The 15833-nt window shown below is 41.9% G+C and overlaps 1 protein-coding gene across 1 annotated transcript; it reads left to right on the forward strand.

The window, feature by feature from the left end:
- Positions 1–879: 879 nt before the first annotated feature.
- On the forward strand, positions 880–2967 carry LOC125477246 (the record flags this gene model as incomplete). The annotated part of the gene is made up of 2 exons (XM_048584196.1): positions 880–1371; positions 2266–2967. Coding segments are annotated over 2 exons (1194 nt in total), but the record flags the coding sequence as incomplete, so codon positions are not given.
- Positions 2968–15833: the final 12866 nt, after the last annotated feature.

The following is a 15833-nucleotide window of genomic DNA, read 5'->3' on the forward strand; positions in this document are numbered from 1 at the left end:
ATTTTAGTTTAAATTCGTCCAAATCCAATCTCCCCCCTATTTCGTTGAAGTCTTATTCTTAATCTTTCTTATTTTTAGTTTTGCATTCTTTGAGCATTAAATAGTGTTTTATATTGTGTTTTTACGTTTTTAAGTTAAATCCAAGTATCCATTTTAGTTTAAAGTTGTCCAAATCCAATCCCCCTTTACTTTATTGTTCAATTTAGTTAGAAATCAATTTAGTTTGTGTTTTTAAAGCATTTTGAGTCTTTTGGTTTGTCTTAGTGTTTTAACGTTTAGTTTCACATTCTTTGAGTCTAGTTTAGTGTTTTATCTTGTTTTTACGTTTTTGAGTCAAATCCAAGTGATTAACAATCCCTCCTAATCCCCGGTCCAGAACGATCCCTACTTATACACTTCACTACAATTGACAAAAAGAGGGTTTAATTTGTGTGCGCATAATTCTCGCATCAAATTTTGGCGCCGTTGCCGGGGATTAGCAAAGTTGCTAATCTCTTGGGTTGTTTTATTTTCTTTTGTTTTTATTGTATTCCAAATTCTTAATCTTGTTTTGTTTCTTGTTTTAGGTACTAGTTTATGACTCGGAATTCTCATCCGATTCGTGAACATATCTCGAGCTTTGACGGTGATTTTGAACGCACTTTGAGGAGAACGAGGAGTCAACAAGAGCCACCACAACCTCAACCACAACCTGGGCTTGAAGAAGACAAAGTAGGTGTAGAAGAAGAGCCCACGGATCAGATTTTTGAAGAAGAACAAGCCATGGCAGCAGATAATAGAACCATCAAGGAGCTTTCGGCCTCGGGTTTGGATAATGCATTGCCTCTTTGTATCCAATACCCCACGGCTGCGGAGGGGACGACTGAGGTGTTTGAACTCAAATCCAGTTTGTTACACCATATTCCGAAGTTCCATGGCTTGTCTATGGAAGACCCCAACAAACACTTGAAGGAGTTCAAGGTGGTTTGTTCGAGCATGACCCCCATCACTGTGGATGGGAGTATATTGAAGATGAAGGCCTTTCCATTTTCACTTATGGACAAGGCCAAAGATTGGCTCTACGAACTAGCCCCGGGAACTGTGACTTCGTGGGAGAGTATGAAGCGTGCTTTCTTGGAGAAATTCTTCCCTACTTCGAGAGTGATTCTCCTACGGAAGAAAATTAGTGGTATTCAACAGAATTATGGTGAGACATTCCCGGCTTATTATGAGCGCTTCAAGAGCCTTGTAGCTTCATGTCCTCAACATCAAATGAAGGAGGAACTTCTCCTTCAATATTTCTATGAGGGCCTCCTTCCTATCGAACGTCAAATGCTTGATGCATCAGCAGGAGGAGCATTGGTGGACAAAACACCAAGGGATGCCAAGATTCTCATAGCCAACCGAGCGCTCAACGCTCAACAATATGAAGGAGTGGGCCAAAGGGAAGCCCCACGACAACAAAGTGTAAATGAGGTGAGTGCTATTTCTGAAATTCAATCACAACTTGCTAATCTTACTTCTCTTGTTTCTCAGGTTGTGATTGGTCCAAAAGCACAAGAACACCAAGTTTGTGGCGTGTGCTCAATTCAAGGGCATCCATCCGACAAGTGCCCTCAACTAATCGAGAATGGTGGGTGGGAATCTGCCAATGCAATTGGTTTCCAAGGACAAAATCAAAACAACCCATACTCGAACACTTACAATGCCGGATGGAGGGACCATCCAAACTTCAAATGGAGAGAACCACAACAAGCTGCCCAACAAGGAGGATTTAGGCCAAACCCCCCTGGTTTTTATTCCAACCCGTATGCACCCCAACAATCCCAACAACCTTCGGCATCATCTCATTCAGGTACGTCCTTGGAAAGTAGTCAAGCTATGCAATTACTAACCTCTATTTCGCAGGGGTTGCAAAATCAAAACAACCGGATAGAAAATAACGAGAAGGAGATGATGGATATGAAGAAACAAATAGGGCAGATTTCTGAGTTCCTTGGACAGATTAGAGAGCAAGGAAAGCTTCCTAGCTCAACCACAGTCAATCCAAAGGGAGGATTCGAATCCGCCAAGGCCATCACCCTAAGGGGTGGAAAAGAAGTTGGGACCGAGCCAAACAATCCCAAATCTGCCCAGAAAGTAGATGAAGAGACGACACAACCTGAGGAAGTGTCTAGCTCACCTGCGGAAAGGGTGAAAAACCCAATGCCGCAGGCCCCCAATCACCCTAACTCGGTCAAATCAGGTAATTTAAGTTCAAATTCATGTACTTCACGTTCTAATCTGCCCAATGTACCTTTTCCTCGCAGGTTCATGCAAGAAAAAAAGGAAGAAAGCGAGAAGGACATTCTTGAAACGTTCCGGAAGGTGCAAGTGAACATACCGCTTCTCGATGCAATCAAACAGGTTCCAAAGTATGCTAAATTCCTCAAGGACCTATGCAATACAAAGAGAAGAAGGGCAAACAAAGAGGTAGTGAAGGTAAGCAAGAATGTGTCCGCTGTTTTGCAACGTAAACTACCTACCAAGTGCAAAGACCCCGGTAGTTTCACGATTCCTTGTGTGATTGGACATAATCGTTTTGAACATGCCATGCTTGATTTAGGTGCATCCATAAATGTCATGCCTTATTCTATTTATGCATCTATGAATTTGGGTGAATTAAAACAAGATGGTGTAATTATACAACTGGCCGATCGTTCTAACGCGTATCCAAAAGGAGTTTTGGAAGATGTGCTTGTGCAGGTGAACCATTTAATTTTTCCGGCTGATTTCTACATCCTAGACATGGAGGATTCAGCCCATTCTACATCTTTGCCGATTCTCCTTGGTAGGCCATTCATGAAGACGGCCCGAACGAAGATTGATGTATACAAAGGCACCTTGACAATGGAATTCGATGGGGAAGTGATTGATTTTAATATTTCTGAAACTATGAGATATCCCGTTGATGACCATTCTTGTTTTTCCATTGATGTTATCGATTCTTTGGCGCAGGTATACCTTGAAGAATTGAACAAGGATGCCCTGGAAACAACCATCACTAAGGCCATAGAGTGCAAAAATGACGAATTTGGGCCAATGCAAGGTCACGGCAAGGAGGAGGAATTCTTTGCCATGGGTTCTAGTGAAGAAATAATTGAGGTTGTGGCAGCCCTTGAGTCATTGCCGCAACAATATGGTAAGGTTCCACTCTCACTTTCAAATTCAGTTTCCACTAAAATGCTACCTTCTGTTGTTCAGGCACCATCACTTGAACTTAAGCCGTTGCCGGACCATTTGAAGTATGTGTTTTTGGGAGAAGGCGAAACATTGCCCGTCATCATTTCATTAAGTCTCACGGCAATGGAGGAGGAGAAGCTTGTGAGGGTGCTGCGAGAACACAAAACGGCCATAGGGTGGACTTTGGCCGACATTAAAGGAATCAGCCCTACCACATGCATGCACCGTATACTTCTTGAGGAGGGGACTAAGCCATCCCGAGAGGCTCAACGCCGTCTCAACCCTCCAATGATGGAAGTGGTGAAGAAGGAAATAATCAAGCTTTTGGATTGCGGAGTGATCTACCCTATCTCCGATAGCCGTTGGGTCTCTCCAGTTCAAGTCGTTCCCAAGAAGTCCGGAGTAACTGTTATCAAGAATGATGAGAATGAGCTCGTGCCTACACGCATTCAGACTGGATGGCGAGTATGTATCGATTACCGGAAGCTAAATGCCATGACTAGGAAAGATCACTTTCCTTTGCCATTCATCGACCAGATGCTCGAAAGGTTAGCCGGTCATGCTTTTTACTGTTTTCTTGATGGATACTCTGGATATAACCAAATTGTGATAGCCCCGGATGATCAAGAGAAGACCACATTCACATGTCCCTTTGGAACATTCGCTTATCGTCGCATGCCATTTGGCTTATGCAACGCACCGGCCACTTTCCAAAGGTGTATGGTAAGTATATTTTCCGATTTTGTTGAAAAGATCATTGAGGTTTTCATGGATGATTTCAGTGTGTTTGGGAATTCATTTGATAAATGCTTGGATAATCTGACCTTAATTTTGAAACGATGTGTTGAAACTAACCTTGTCTTGAATTGGGAGAAATGTCACTTTATGGTGAAACAGGGTATAGTTTTAGGACATATTGTTTCAGAAAAAGGAATTGAAGTAGATAAATCGAAAATAGACCTTGTACGTCACTTACCCTCTCCTACTTCGGTTAGAGAGGTACGTTCGTTTCTTGGCCATGCAGGGTTCTATAGGCGTTTTATCAAGGACTTCTCCAAGATGTCCAACCCTCTTTGCCGATTGCTTCAAAAAGATGTGCCATTCAAGTTTGATGAAGAGTGTAATTCGGCATTTAACCAACTCAAGGAGAAGCTAGTCTCGGCCCCCATTATTGTACCTCCAGATTGGAGCCTTCCGTTCGAGCTCATGTGCGATGCATCCGACTATGCATTAGGAGCTGTTCTAGGACAAAGAAGAGACAAGCGGCCGCATGTCATATACTATGCCTCTCGGACTCTCAACGATGCCCAATTGAACTACTCCACGACTGAAAAAGAACTTCTAGCTGTGGTTTTTGCTTTAGATAAATTCCGTTCATATTTAATTGGTACTAAAGTAATCGTTTATTCTGATCATGCAGCTTTGAGGTACTTGCTCACGAAAAAGGAAGCAAAGCCGAGGCTTATCCGTTGGATTCTTCTTCTTCAAGAATTTGATATTGAAATCAGGGATAAGAAAGGAAGCGAGAATGTAGTGGCTGACCATCTAAGCCGAATGATCCACGAGGAGCATGAACATGTCGTACCTATCCCTGAAACTTTTCCCGATGAGCAGCTGCTATCCATTGAGGTAAGTGAACCATGGTATGCAGATTTAGTGAATTACTTGGTGGCTAAACAATTTCCAAATGAGCTCAATAGGCACCAACGTGACAAACTTAGGCATGATACACGGTTTTATGTATGGGATGATCCGTACTTATGGAAATTTTGTCCCGATCAGATTATACGTCGTTGTGTGCATGATTCTGAATGTCATTCAATTTTGAGTTTTTGTCATACATATGCATGTGGAGGACACTTTGGCACACAACGCACGGCCCTCAAAGTGTTACAATGTGGATTTTATTGGCCTAGTATTTTTAAGGATGCTAGAACGTTTTGCCTAACATGTGATAAATGCCAAAGAATGGGTGGTATTAGTGTAAGAGACCAAATGCCGCAGGTTTCTATCCTAAATGTTGAAAATTTTGATGTTTGGGGTATTGACTTTATGGGTCCCTTTCCATCATCTTATGGTTTCACTTATATCTTGCTAGCCGTTGATTATGTTTCTGAATGGGTGGAAGCAAAAGCCACCCGTACTAACGATTCTAAGGTGGTTGCAGATTTCGTGAAAACTAACATTTTTGCTAGGTTTGGAATGCCGAGAGTAATCATAAGTGATGGAGGGTCTCATTTTTGCAACCGGACCATTGAGGCATTATTGAGGAAATACAGTGTCAACCATAGGGTTTCTACACCTTACCATCCTCAAACAAATGGCCAAGCCGAGGTTTCCAACCGAGAGATCAAGCAAATCCTAGAAAAGACCGTTGGGCCAACAAGAAAGGATTGGAGTTTACGGTTAGATGATGCACTTTAGGCGTATCGTACGGCATACAAAACCCCCATTGGGATGTCCCCTTTTCGACTTGTCTATGGCAAGGCGTGCCATCTTCCCGTGGAGTTGGAGCATAAAGCTCTTTGGGCCGTCAAGAAGTTCAACATGCACTTAGATGAAGCGGGAAGCCATAGGAAATTCCAATTGAATGAGCTTGATGAAATACGGCACGAGGCGTACAAGAATGCAAGCATTTACAAGCAAAAGACCAAAGCTTTCCATGACAACATGATCCATGGGAAATCCTTCTCCATTGGGCAGAAAGTGCTATTGTTCAATTCCCGTTTACGTTTGTTTCCCGATAAGTTACGTTCCAAGTGGATTGGACCGTTTGTTATTACTAATGTTTTTGTTCATGGTGCAGTCCAAATCCAGAGCTTGAAAACGGGACATGAATTTAAGGTGAACGGGCATCGTTTGAAGGCCTATTATGAGAACTTTGTGGAGCACACCGTGGATGACACTCCCTTGGGTGCCGTGGGCTCCAATTTGGAGTGATTGGGTTCTTCGTCCGGCTGCAAGACGTAAAAGAAAGCGCTACTTGGGAGGCAACCCAATACAGTGAATAAAGCTTGTTTATTGATTTCCGAGTGATTAAAAAAAAAAAAAAAAAAAAAAAAATGGCAGAAAGATGGAGCCTTCACAAAGGCTGTGTACTTGAGGCCCCACTACGTGGCGACACTCTCAGAACAAGAGGCATCGGAACAGGAGGCATCGGAGCGGAAGGCATCGGAGCGGAAGGCATCGGAGCGGGAGGCACCGAAGATAGATCATTCAAGGCCCCAAACCTTGGTGGAACGCTGGATGACCCAGGAAAGAGGTGCCTCTGGAAGAAAGCTGCAAACCGTTGACGGTCATCAAGCTCATTAAGCTTCCTCTTCATGCCTGACGAATAATTGTTGGCAAGCACGTGCAAACTTCGGTTCTCGTACTTAAGCTGTTTGATCTCCTGCTTAAGACTCTCCACCTCCGCCATCAAGGATTCAACCTGACGGGAGCGAGCAAGAAGGCGTTGGCCCATGTTGGACACAGAGCCAGCGCACTAAACACTCAGAGCCAGGGATTCTTGAACGGCCAACTCATCGGACCGTCCTGAAAGCAGCTGACTGTCTTTGGGAGTGAGGAGGTTCCGAGCCACTATCGTAGCCGTTGTGGGATCCGTCATCACAGAGTCCTCATCTGTAAGAGGGCCATGGGAAGATAAGAAAGATGGGCACCATACCTTACCCTGACGAGGCGCGACCGGATTACTGCTTAGACTCAAATCTAAGCAAAGGTTCGATGGGTTGGATGAGCTAGCCATTGTTCACGAAGTTAAAAGAGAAGGGTTGGATGGAGTGAAATCTCGATGGGCCGGAGATGATTTCTGGGAAATTTTCAAGTGTGCATGCTAGAGGTGATCGATCACCTCTATTAAAGGAGAGGCGTTCACCGATTCAGAAATGAAGAGACACCACTCTTCAAAACCGGAATTTCCGGCGTAAAGATCGCCAGCTCGTCAGACGCAATCCCAGCTTTTCAGAAGACGCGTGGAAGGCGAGAAATCAGCTGCACACTTTAGCCGACAAGCGTGGGAGACAAAGCCGAAAGCTCCCGGCTTTCCAGAAAGCATGTGCATCTTTGTCGAAAGCTCCCGGCTTTGCAGAAAACGAGTGCCACTTGTCAACAGATCTCAGACAGAGCCGCATCCGCACTACTACGTGTCGTTCAGAAAGCGAAGGGGCATCGCTCAGAAATCAAAGAGGCGCATTCAAAGATCGAAGAGTCGTCACTATTTCAAAAAGCCGGATTTGCGGGATCAAAACGTTTGTCGACAACGGTAAAAGAACAGTACCATCACTTGCTATTGAATTCCCTATATATGTCGACCTTCATGGCAAGACAGAACTGAAGAAAATGCCCAACTCTTTCTCACCTCTGAGGGCGCACTCCCAGCACAGCCTTTCACAATACTCAATTTTTTCTTCTTCCCCAAAGATGATACCAGATGCCTGGAGTACAGATGACCCAGGAGGAAACGGTAGATGGAAGCATGTGCTGATTCATTCACCGCTTCTTCAAAAGCAAAGGTATCTCATATCATCAAGGTCAAAAGCAAAAGTATCTCATATCATGCTCTTTCCCTGTCCTTTTCTTTGTCCTTGTTCTTACTCGCATGGCAAAGTGAAAGAAGCAATCAGCCGGCACTTGGAGTCAGTCTTCCGATCTGGAACCAACTGCCTGGAATCCCTTCCCTGATTGCTTACCTAGCGTTGCTCTCGAGTAGTCATCTTCAACGGTTGATACACTACCAGAGAAGGGACCACTTCTGCAAAGGGGAGCAAGTAAGGCAAGTGAAAATGATACATTGAAGCATGTGGAGACAAGTTGCAACTGCATATGCTGAGCTAACCCTCTTCAATACGAATTGGAGAGATTGAACAAAGAAACAGATAAAAGGAGGAAGCTCAGACCTGCGGGGGAGACCAAAGGAAGCCTGCTGCCCAATTCAAGAGTAGCACAAAGGAAAATCAACGATGGGAGCAGCGCAGTTCAAGAGTAAGCCTATGGAATCACAAAGATCCAAGCCTCAATGCAATTACCAAGGAGAAGATGGAACTTACACTCTATAACCAGATTTGCGTCTCTAAACTCTTCTCTTTGTTAATTACATTCTGCCATGTTTAGTATGTTTAGTTGCTTTTTGTGTGTTTACTTATGTTTTGTGTGAATCTATGCTTAAAACATTGAGGACAATGTTTGATTCAAGTGTGGGGGGGGGGGGGGGGTAACTAAAGTGTTTTGATGCAAATTCGTAGGATTTTATCCACCATAACTTCTAATGTTGTTTCTTGCTGTTTTTAAGTATTTTTAAGCTGTTTTAGTGTGTTTTGACTTCAAAATTCGAAAATCCCATAAAAATTTGAAAAATGTTTTGAAAAGCCTAAAAAGAGTGTTTTGAGTCGCTTTTTGTGTCGTAGGTCACCTTCCAACACAATGATAAGGATTTGGTTTCTAATTGCATGACTGTTGAAAAGAGTTATAAACATAGAGAAAAGTTTGATTTACTCTTGGTATATGCTTGGTTATGGTTATAATGTATGACTTCACATGCAATCATAAAAGAAAAATTTGTTTTTGTAACATGCCTGAAGGAAGGAACTCAAACAAACGCTACAACCCTGAGAGACTTGAGCCTATAACGTTCTTTGGAGAGTATAATCTGTGATTTCTTGTTTTCTAAAGTCGTTGCATAATCTCATTATTCTTTGCTTGGTTACTACTTAGAAGGCGTTTCATCATATAGTTCCAAATGCTAGAACTCATGCCCATTTCATTCAAAGCATGTTATTGATTTGCATAACACATATTCAAGAAGAAGTTGTGTAGTGACCACCACCATAGCCAAATAGCCTTACTTCCCATATTTCGTATATGTTGTAAGTTTTAACCCCGTTGAGCCTTGTTTAGCCTTTATTCTTTGTTAACCCACATTATCCTCACCTAGCCTAGTTTAGGACAATCCACACCCTTGTTCTTAAAAGATAGTGAGCATGACTTAAATGAATTCCTTTTGAGTTACATTATGCAAGAAAATGAGTGTGGGGGAAGGAATGCTTGTTCTTAAGTATGTTTTGAGATTGAAAAGAAAAGAAAAATAGAAAAGAAAAGAAAAGAAAGAAAGAAAGAAAAAAAAGAGCTTGAAAAAAATGAAAGAATGAGTGATTGAAGAAAAGGTTCAAAACACCAATTCTGGCCCTAAATTGTCTAAATTCTCCCTTTTTTTTCAAAAGTTGATGTTTTCATTCAAAAGAGAATTCTAAGTTGATTCAATTGCCTTGCTCACTATTTCTTTAAGAACCTTTGTTTTCCATATCCCTTCATTGTTATCCACACGCCCCGAACCCCATTACAACCCGTGACTTCAATCTTGAGTGTTATGTGTTTCAATTTGTGGAGTTTGAACTTGGTATGAGCATATGGTGTCACTGGTTCTCGCGTCTAAGTAGTAGCATTCCATTCATGAGATCATATCTAAACATGCTTATTAACTCCAGAAATTGCGTTCTTTACATATATGTGAGTGTTCGTTTTCATGTTTACATCAATCTTCTCACATATACTTAGTGTAGGGTGTGTAGTCAGAAAATCTGAGTGAAATTGAGTGCATATCTTGTGAGGAATTGAGCAAATTCTCTAAGGCATGTTACTACATTCAAAATATGGTTTTAAATGCTTAATTGTGAAATAGTATGTGGTGACGATGATTAAGAATGTACTTAAGTGTGAAGATGACTAAAATCTGTGGGAATGATGATTTTTAAACATGTCATGTGCATTGGAAATCCCAAGACGATTGTTGGAAGGTTTAGGTTGTGTTTTACTTGTTTAGTGTCGTTTTGTTTGTATGTTATCGTTTTGTTTTGCTCGAGGACTAGCAAAAGCTAAGTGTGGAGGAATCTGATAGGAGCATATTTAGGCGACTTACTTAGCTTGTTTTCGTGCATTTATGTTGTTGTTTCTTAGTTCTTTAAGTGTTTTAAGTCATTTTCGTATGATTTCAGGTTCTAAGGGCTAAAGGAGCAAAGAAGTGCATTTTGGAGCCTTTTGGAGCATTTTTGGGCCAAGAATGGATAGCTTATGCTTGGAGCCAAAGTGTTGGACAAAATTGAAGCTTTGTGTGCACTTTAGAACATAAAACAAAGGGCCTAGCCCAATCAAACAAAGCCTTAGAACCAGAAATTCCCATGCCAACACATAAACAAAGCCCTTTGCCATGCATCACATGCATTCACACACATTTACACAAACAATTCCTTGCCGTGAGTTCCCTACAATTCCAGCATGCATTCACATGCAATTCCAGCATGCATTCACATGCATTTGCAGCTACATATTCACCCTCATGCACTTTAATCATTCAACATATGCATTCACACACCAACAACCATTTTGTGCCGTGCATTTCATCACCTTTCCAACTTTCCCTTTCAATTCCAGCATGCATTCACATACAAAAACAGCACCATTCATTTTGTGCCGTGCATTTCATCACCTTTCCAGCTCTAAGTCTTCATCATTTCAGCCACAAACACCTTAAACAAATAGCCATATACATCTCCACTCCTCCTATAAATACCCTTGCATTCCATTCACCAAAACATCTCATTTTCCATTGTAATACACAAACACTTCCCCTTCCATTTCTGTGCAGTTTTTCTCCTCCATTGCAGCCACTATCCAACCACTTCCCATCCCTCCAAAACACTTCACAACATCACACAACCTATCCTTAGACCTTGTGCTACAACAACGAGAAAGAGAAGACTGCCTAAACGTTCATACAATTCAAGTTTGAGTTGTTGGAATGTTTAGGTGTTTCTTTGATTTCAATGTTTAATTTCAATTCTCTTTGTTTTGTAAGTATGAGGAACTAAACCCCCCTTAGCTAGGGGGTGATTCGAAATATATGTTTATGCTTGCAATATGATTTGATTACTTTTAATTACGTTTCATAAGTTGTGAATTCAATTTGTTTAACTATTTGATTGATATCCTATTTATGTATGTTTATTAAGAATGAACGCTTAATTTTCATGCATGAATATGACGCTAGAATATAAGTGAGTTTCACGTAATAGTTATGAACTTATATTCACAAGTAGTGGAGGTTGCTTATAAACAATCGCGTTAAACAAATTCTTGGCATAAGTTTCATGCAATCATAGTAACGAATGCCTCGTCAACACTTATAGTTTTCATGTTGCTTAATGATTCTTGCTTGTATCTCTATTATGCAATTCATGTAGGGAACTTGTGAGGAATGCTTTGGATTGTCGTATGCAATCATCCAATTCATTAACTTAAGGAAAACTTGACGGTTAATTTAAGCGGACCTAATTAACCCGGGGCGTTGAGAATTCATGGTTTATTGAAAAGCATTTAGAAATCGTTTCGTATGCAAGTATAACATGTATAGAGATGAACCCCTTAGCTAGCTTCCCATCCATTCATTTCCGTCAAATCCATATTTACAAATTGTTTTATTTCCAAGTTTCCATTTTAGTTTAAATTCGTCCAAATCCAATCTCCCCCCTATTTCGTTGAAGTCTTATTCTTAATCTTTCTTATTTTTAGTTTTGCATTCTTTGAGCATTAAATAGTGTTTTATATTGTGTTTTTACGTTTTTAAGTTAAATCCAAGTATCCATTTTAGTTTAAAGTTGTCCAAATCCAATCCCCCTTTACTTTATTGTTCAATTTAGTTAGAAATCAATTTAGTTTGTGTTTTTAAAGCATTTTGAGTCTTTTGGTTTGTCTTAGTGTTTTAACGTTTAGTTTCACATTCTTTGAGTCTAGTTTAGTGTTTTATCTTGTTTTTACGTTTTTGAGTCAAATCCAAGTGATTAACAATCCCTCCTAATCCCCGGTCCAGAACGATCCCTACTTATACACTTCACTACAATTGACAAAAAGAGGGTTTAATTTGTGTGCGCATAATTCTCGCATCAATATACAATGCCAATCTTGTTGGAAATGTGCCCTAAAACCAATCATATGATGATACTTTATGGACATTTCAAACTAATGTAGTTTAAATGTAAAGGGCAAAGATTATTGTTTGAGCCGTCTCATATAAATGTTATATGCTTAAACGATAAGTCCAAGGAATATGTGATTGGAAGAATGCGATCTAAAGAAGTTAGATTCATGAGACCATTCTTTCGTTGACACATCCTAAACGTTCCTGATCATAGGATTGTCAATTGGGCATTGACAGTCGGTTAAGATCAGTACGTGCTATGTCTTCTCTCAGGGAGAGTGACTAGTCTCGAGTCATTGGTGTGTGTGACATCAAGACAAGTACGTAGGTGCTCAATAGAGAATGAGTTCACTGAACATGATCAACGAAGAGTTCTCATATTCATGTCACATGAGAACTCATGGTTGGGATAATGCAAATTAGTCTTTTGACCTGAGGCATCACAGTTGTCTTGTGGTTAGGTCCTTAATCTTTGATTATATCAAAGTCACTCCATCAGGAGGGTGTCCACGGCATCGTTGGGGTTAAGCCACTTAGCCATGGAGGCAAGTGAATGCGCAACAAGGGATCTCTAACCTTCAAACTGTTTGAGGGAGAATACTCTGTGATATGATTAAGAATCTTTGGCCAAAGTATGAATGAGATTTAGGAATGTGTTCCAAATCACATTCAAGGTAATCATATAAGCACAAGACTCACATTGGATAGTAGACATGAATAAACTATCAAACCAAACAATGTGGTCAAGAGTATTGTATTAGAGAAAGACCGTATTGCATTTGTAATCCTAAAACTGAATAGGTTCTCCACCTCTTCTGATTAGCTTGGGTAACCATGACATGCTGCTAGGCGTCAGCCATGGTTTGTGGAAGCCCTAAAAGTGTATTATCACTAACGGGAGAATTGAAAGTAAGTTTCAATTCACAATCGATTTGAAAGAGTTTGAATCGCCCATTGCCTCGCTAAAAGGAACCTAATGGATCGTACACCGTGTAAGGTAGAGATTGAAGATTCAACGGAGATGAGTAAGAATAATCAAATGGTTTAATTATTTATGGCAAGGATTAATTAATATGATTATTAATCAAACGAATAAGTTCGTTAAAAGACCTCGGGATAGTTTTGGACCTTAAGGCCCAATGGGCTTCAAACGTCAAGTCCATTGACTTAAGTTGTATGACAACTTAATGAATAATGATTCACAAAGGCCCAAATAGCCCAATAAATCCCATATGGCTGGCCATTTAGAGGAGGGTAGTGAACTTGGCTTAATTGCAAGTTTGCCACTCCATTGTGAGGTGGTATAAAGACATCTTTATAGCCATTTCATCCTTAGGGTTTTCTTAGGAGTAAAGATGAGAACACAAACCTCCCTTTGCTCTCAAAGAGGCCGGCCACCCTTGAGGAAAACATCTAGCAATCTTACTTCCTCAAGGTCACTCATTTCTTCTACAATATGCCTTGGTGTGGAGACTTAGAGGTTCTCAATTTTGGGAACTTGGAGAAACCTTTTCATCCATCCAAATCCATGGATCTAAGATGCAAGGAATGAAGGCCCTCTCTTTGGGTGATTAGCCTTTGCTTATGCAAAGAGGAATCTACAAGGGTATTGATTTCTCAACTCACTTTGTTTTTGAGTTGAGTCTTGGTTCACCTATCTACTAGGCTTTGAAGTTCATGTGTTAAGTTTTGTTTTTGAGTGCATATAAACATGATTCCGCCTTTTAATTGTTAATTGCATGTTGTTGATGTTGCTCAAATGAACTTGTTTTTCACAAATCTTCCTTCAAATCTCAGATTTGCTAATTGATGCCGCAGCTAATCATGAACTGCTATCTTTTATGGACGGCCATGCGGGTTACAACCAGATTTTCATTGCCGAAGCTGACGTCCACAAGACGGCTTTCCGCTGCCCTGGGGCCCTTGGTACTTACGAATGGGTAGTCATGCCATTCGGCCTTAAGAATGCCGGCACCACATACCAACGAGCCATGAATATGATATTTCACGATCTAATCGGTACAATCGTCGAGGTTTATATCGATGATGCGGTGGTAAAGTCTAAACGCCGCCAAACGCACCTGGATGATCTGCGGCAAGCGTTCCTTCGCATGGGCAAGAATAATCTCAAAATGAATCCGGCCAAGTGTGCTTTCAGTGTTTCGGCCGGTAATTTCCTTGGCTTTCTGGTGCACCATCGCGGCATCGAAGTCGACGAAAATAAAGCCTGCGCCATCATTAGCGCCCCACCTCCGACAACAAAGAAACAGCTCCAGTCGTTACTCGGGCAGATAAATTTCCTCCGCCGCTTCATCGCCAATTCGGCCAGTAAGATGAAGGCATTCTCTACGCTCCTTAAACTTAAGGATACCGACAAATTTGAATGGCGCGAAGAGCATCAAACTGCATTTACGCAAATCAAGGTGGCCCTTTCCACCCCACCCGTGTTGGTTCCACCCTGTCGCAACAAACCCCTTAAATTATACATTTCGGCAGCCGCCAAATCCATTGGTTATCTCCTCGCACAAGATAACAATGTAGGACGTGAGCAAGCTATCTTTTATCTTAGCCGAAATCTGAATTCACCAGAGCTCAATTATTCACCTGTCGAAAAACTTTGCTTAGCTTTGTTTTTTGCCGCATCTAAGCTTCGGCATTACATGCTCCCATCAGTTACGCAGGTCATCACCCAAACAGACGTAATTCGTTACATGCTCACTCGGCCTATCGTCAAAGGCCGAATCGGGAAATGGACGCTCGCCTTATCCGAGTTCAGCCTGCAGTACGTACCCCAAAAGGCCGTCAAGGGGCAAGCTCTCGCTGACTTCTTGGCCCAACACCCTTCCCCTTATGGTTTTGAGGGAGGTGATGTCGACATCGGTTTAGTCACCACACACGATAACCATTGGACTATGCATTTTGATGGTTCCAGTACTTCGACCTTGGTGGGTGTCGGTATTGCAATTCAGTCACCTAACCACTGCCGATGGTATTTTTCTCTCAAGTTGGATTTTAGCTGCACGAATAATCAGGCCGAATATGAAGCCCTCATTATCGACCTCCACGTTTTACACGATCTACGGGCCTCCCGCGTTCTCGTCCTCGGTGATTCCGAACTTGTGATTAACCAATTGAACGGCATTTTTCGTTGCATGAGTTGTACTTTAGCGCCCTATCACATGGTCGCCACCTACCTGGCCGAGTCATTCGAACGGACCACATTTGAACATATTTCACGAATCCACAACACAGACGCCGACGAACTCGCCCAGATCGCCTCCGGAGCACAACTCATGGGGGGCAAGCTAGGCCGAATTGCAGCCACAAGTCTGCAATCGTACCCAGCCTTGATCAATCGGCAAACTCTCCAGCGCGCACACGTAATATGCACTAGGGTAATGTCGCTCCCATCCCTACTAGAATGAGGAGACCCCGTAGAAGTATGTGCCGTCGAGGTAGAACCAGATGATTGGAGAAAGACGATGTTACAGTACCTCGATAACCCCAACAGGAAACACGACCGGAGAACGAAGGTCCTCGCCACGAATTACGTGTCGTACCAAAATGAATTATACCGCAAGGGTGAGGACGGGTTACTACTATTGTGCCTCGGCCCACACGAGGCTGCCCAAGCAATGGCCGAGGTACATGAAGGAATTTGTGGGGC

The sequence above is a fragment of a genome, unplaced genomic scaffold (assembly GCF_019419815.1).
Source record: "Pyrus x bretschneideri cultivar Hongxiangsu unplaced genomic scaffold, Pyrus_bretschneideri_v1 Contig204, whole genome shotgun sequence".
Classification (NCBI taxonomy): Eukaryota; Viridiplantae; Streptophyta; class Magnoliopsida; order Rosales; family Rosaceae; genus Pyrus; species Pyrus x bretschneideri.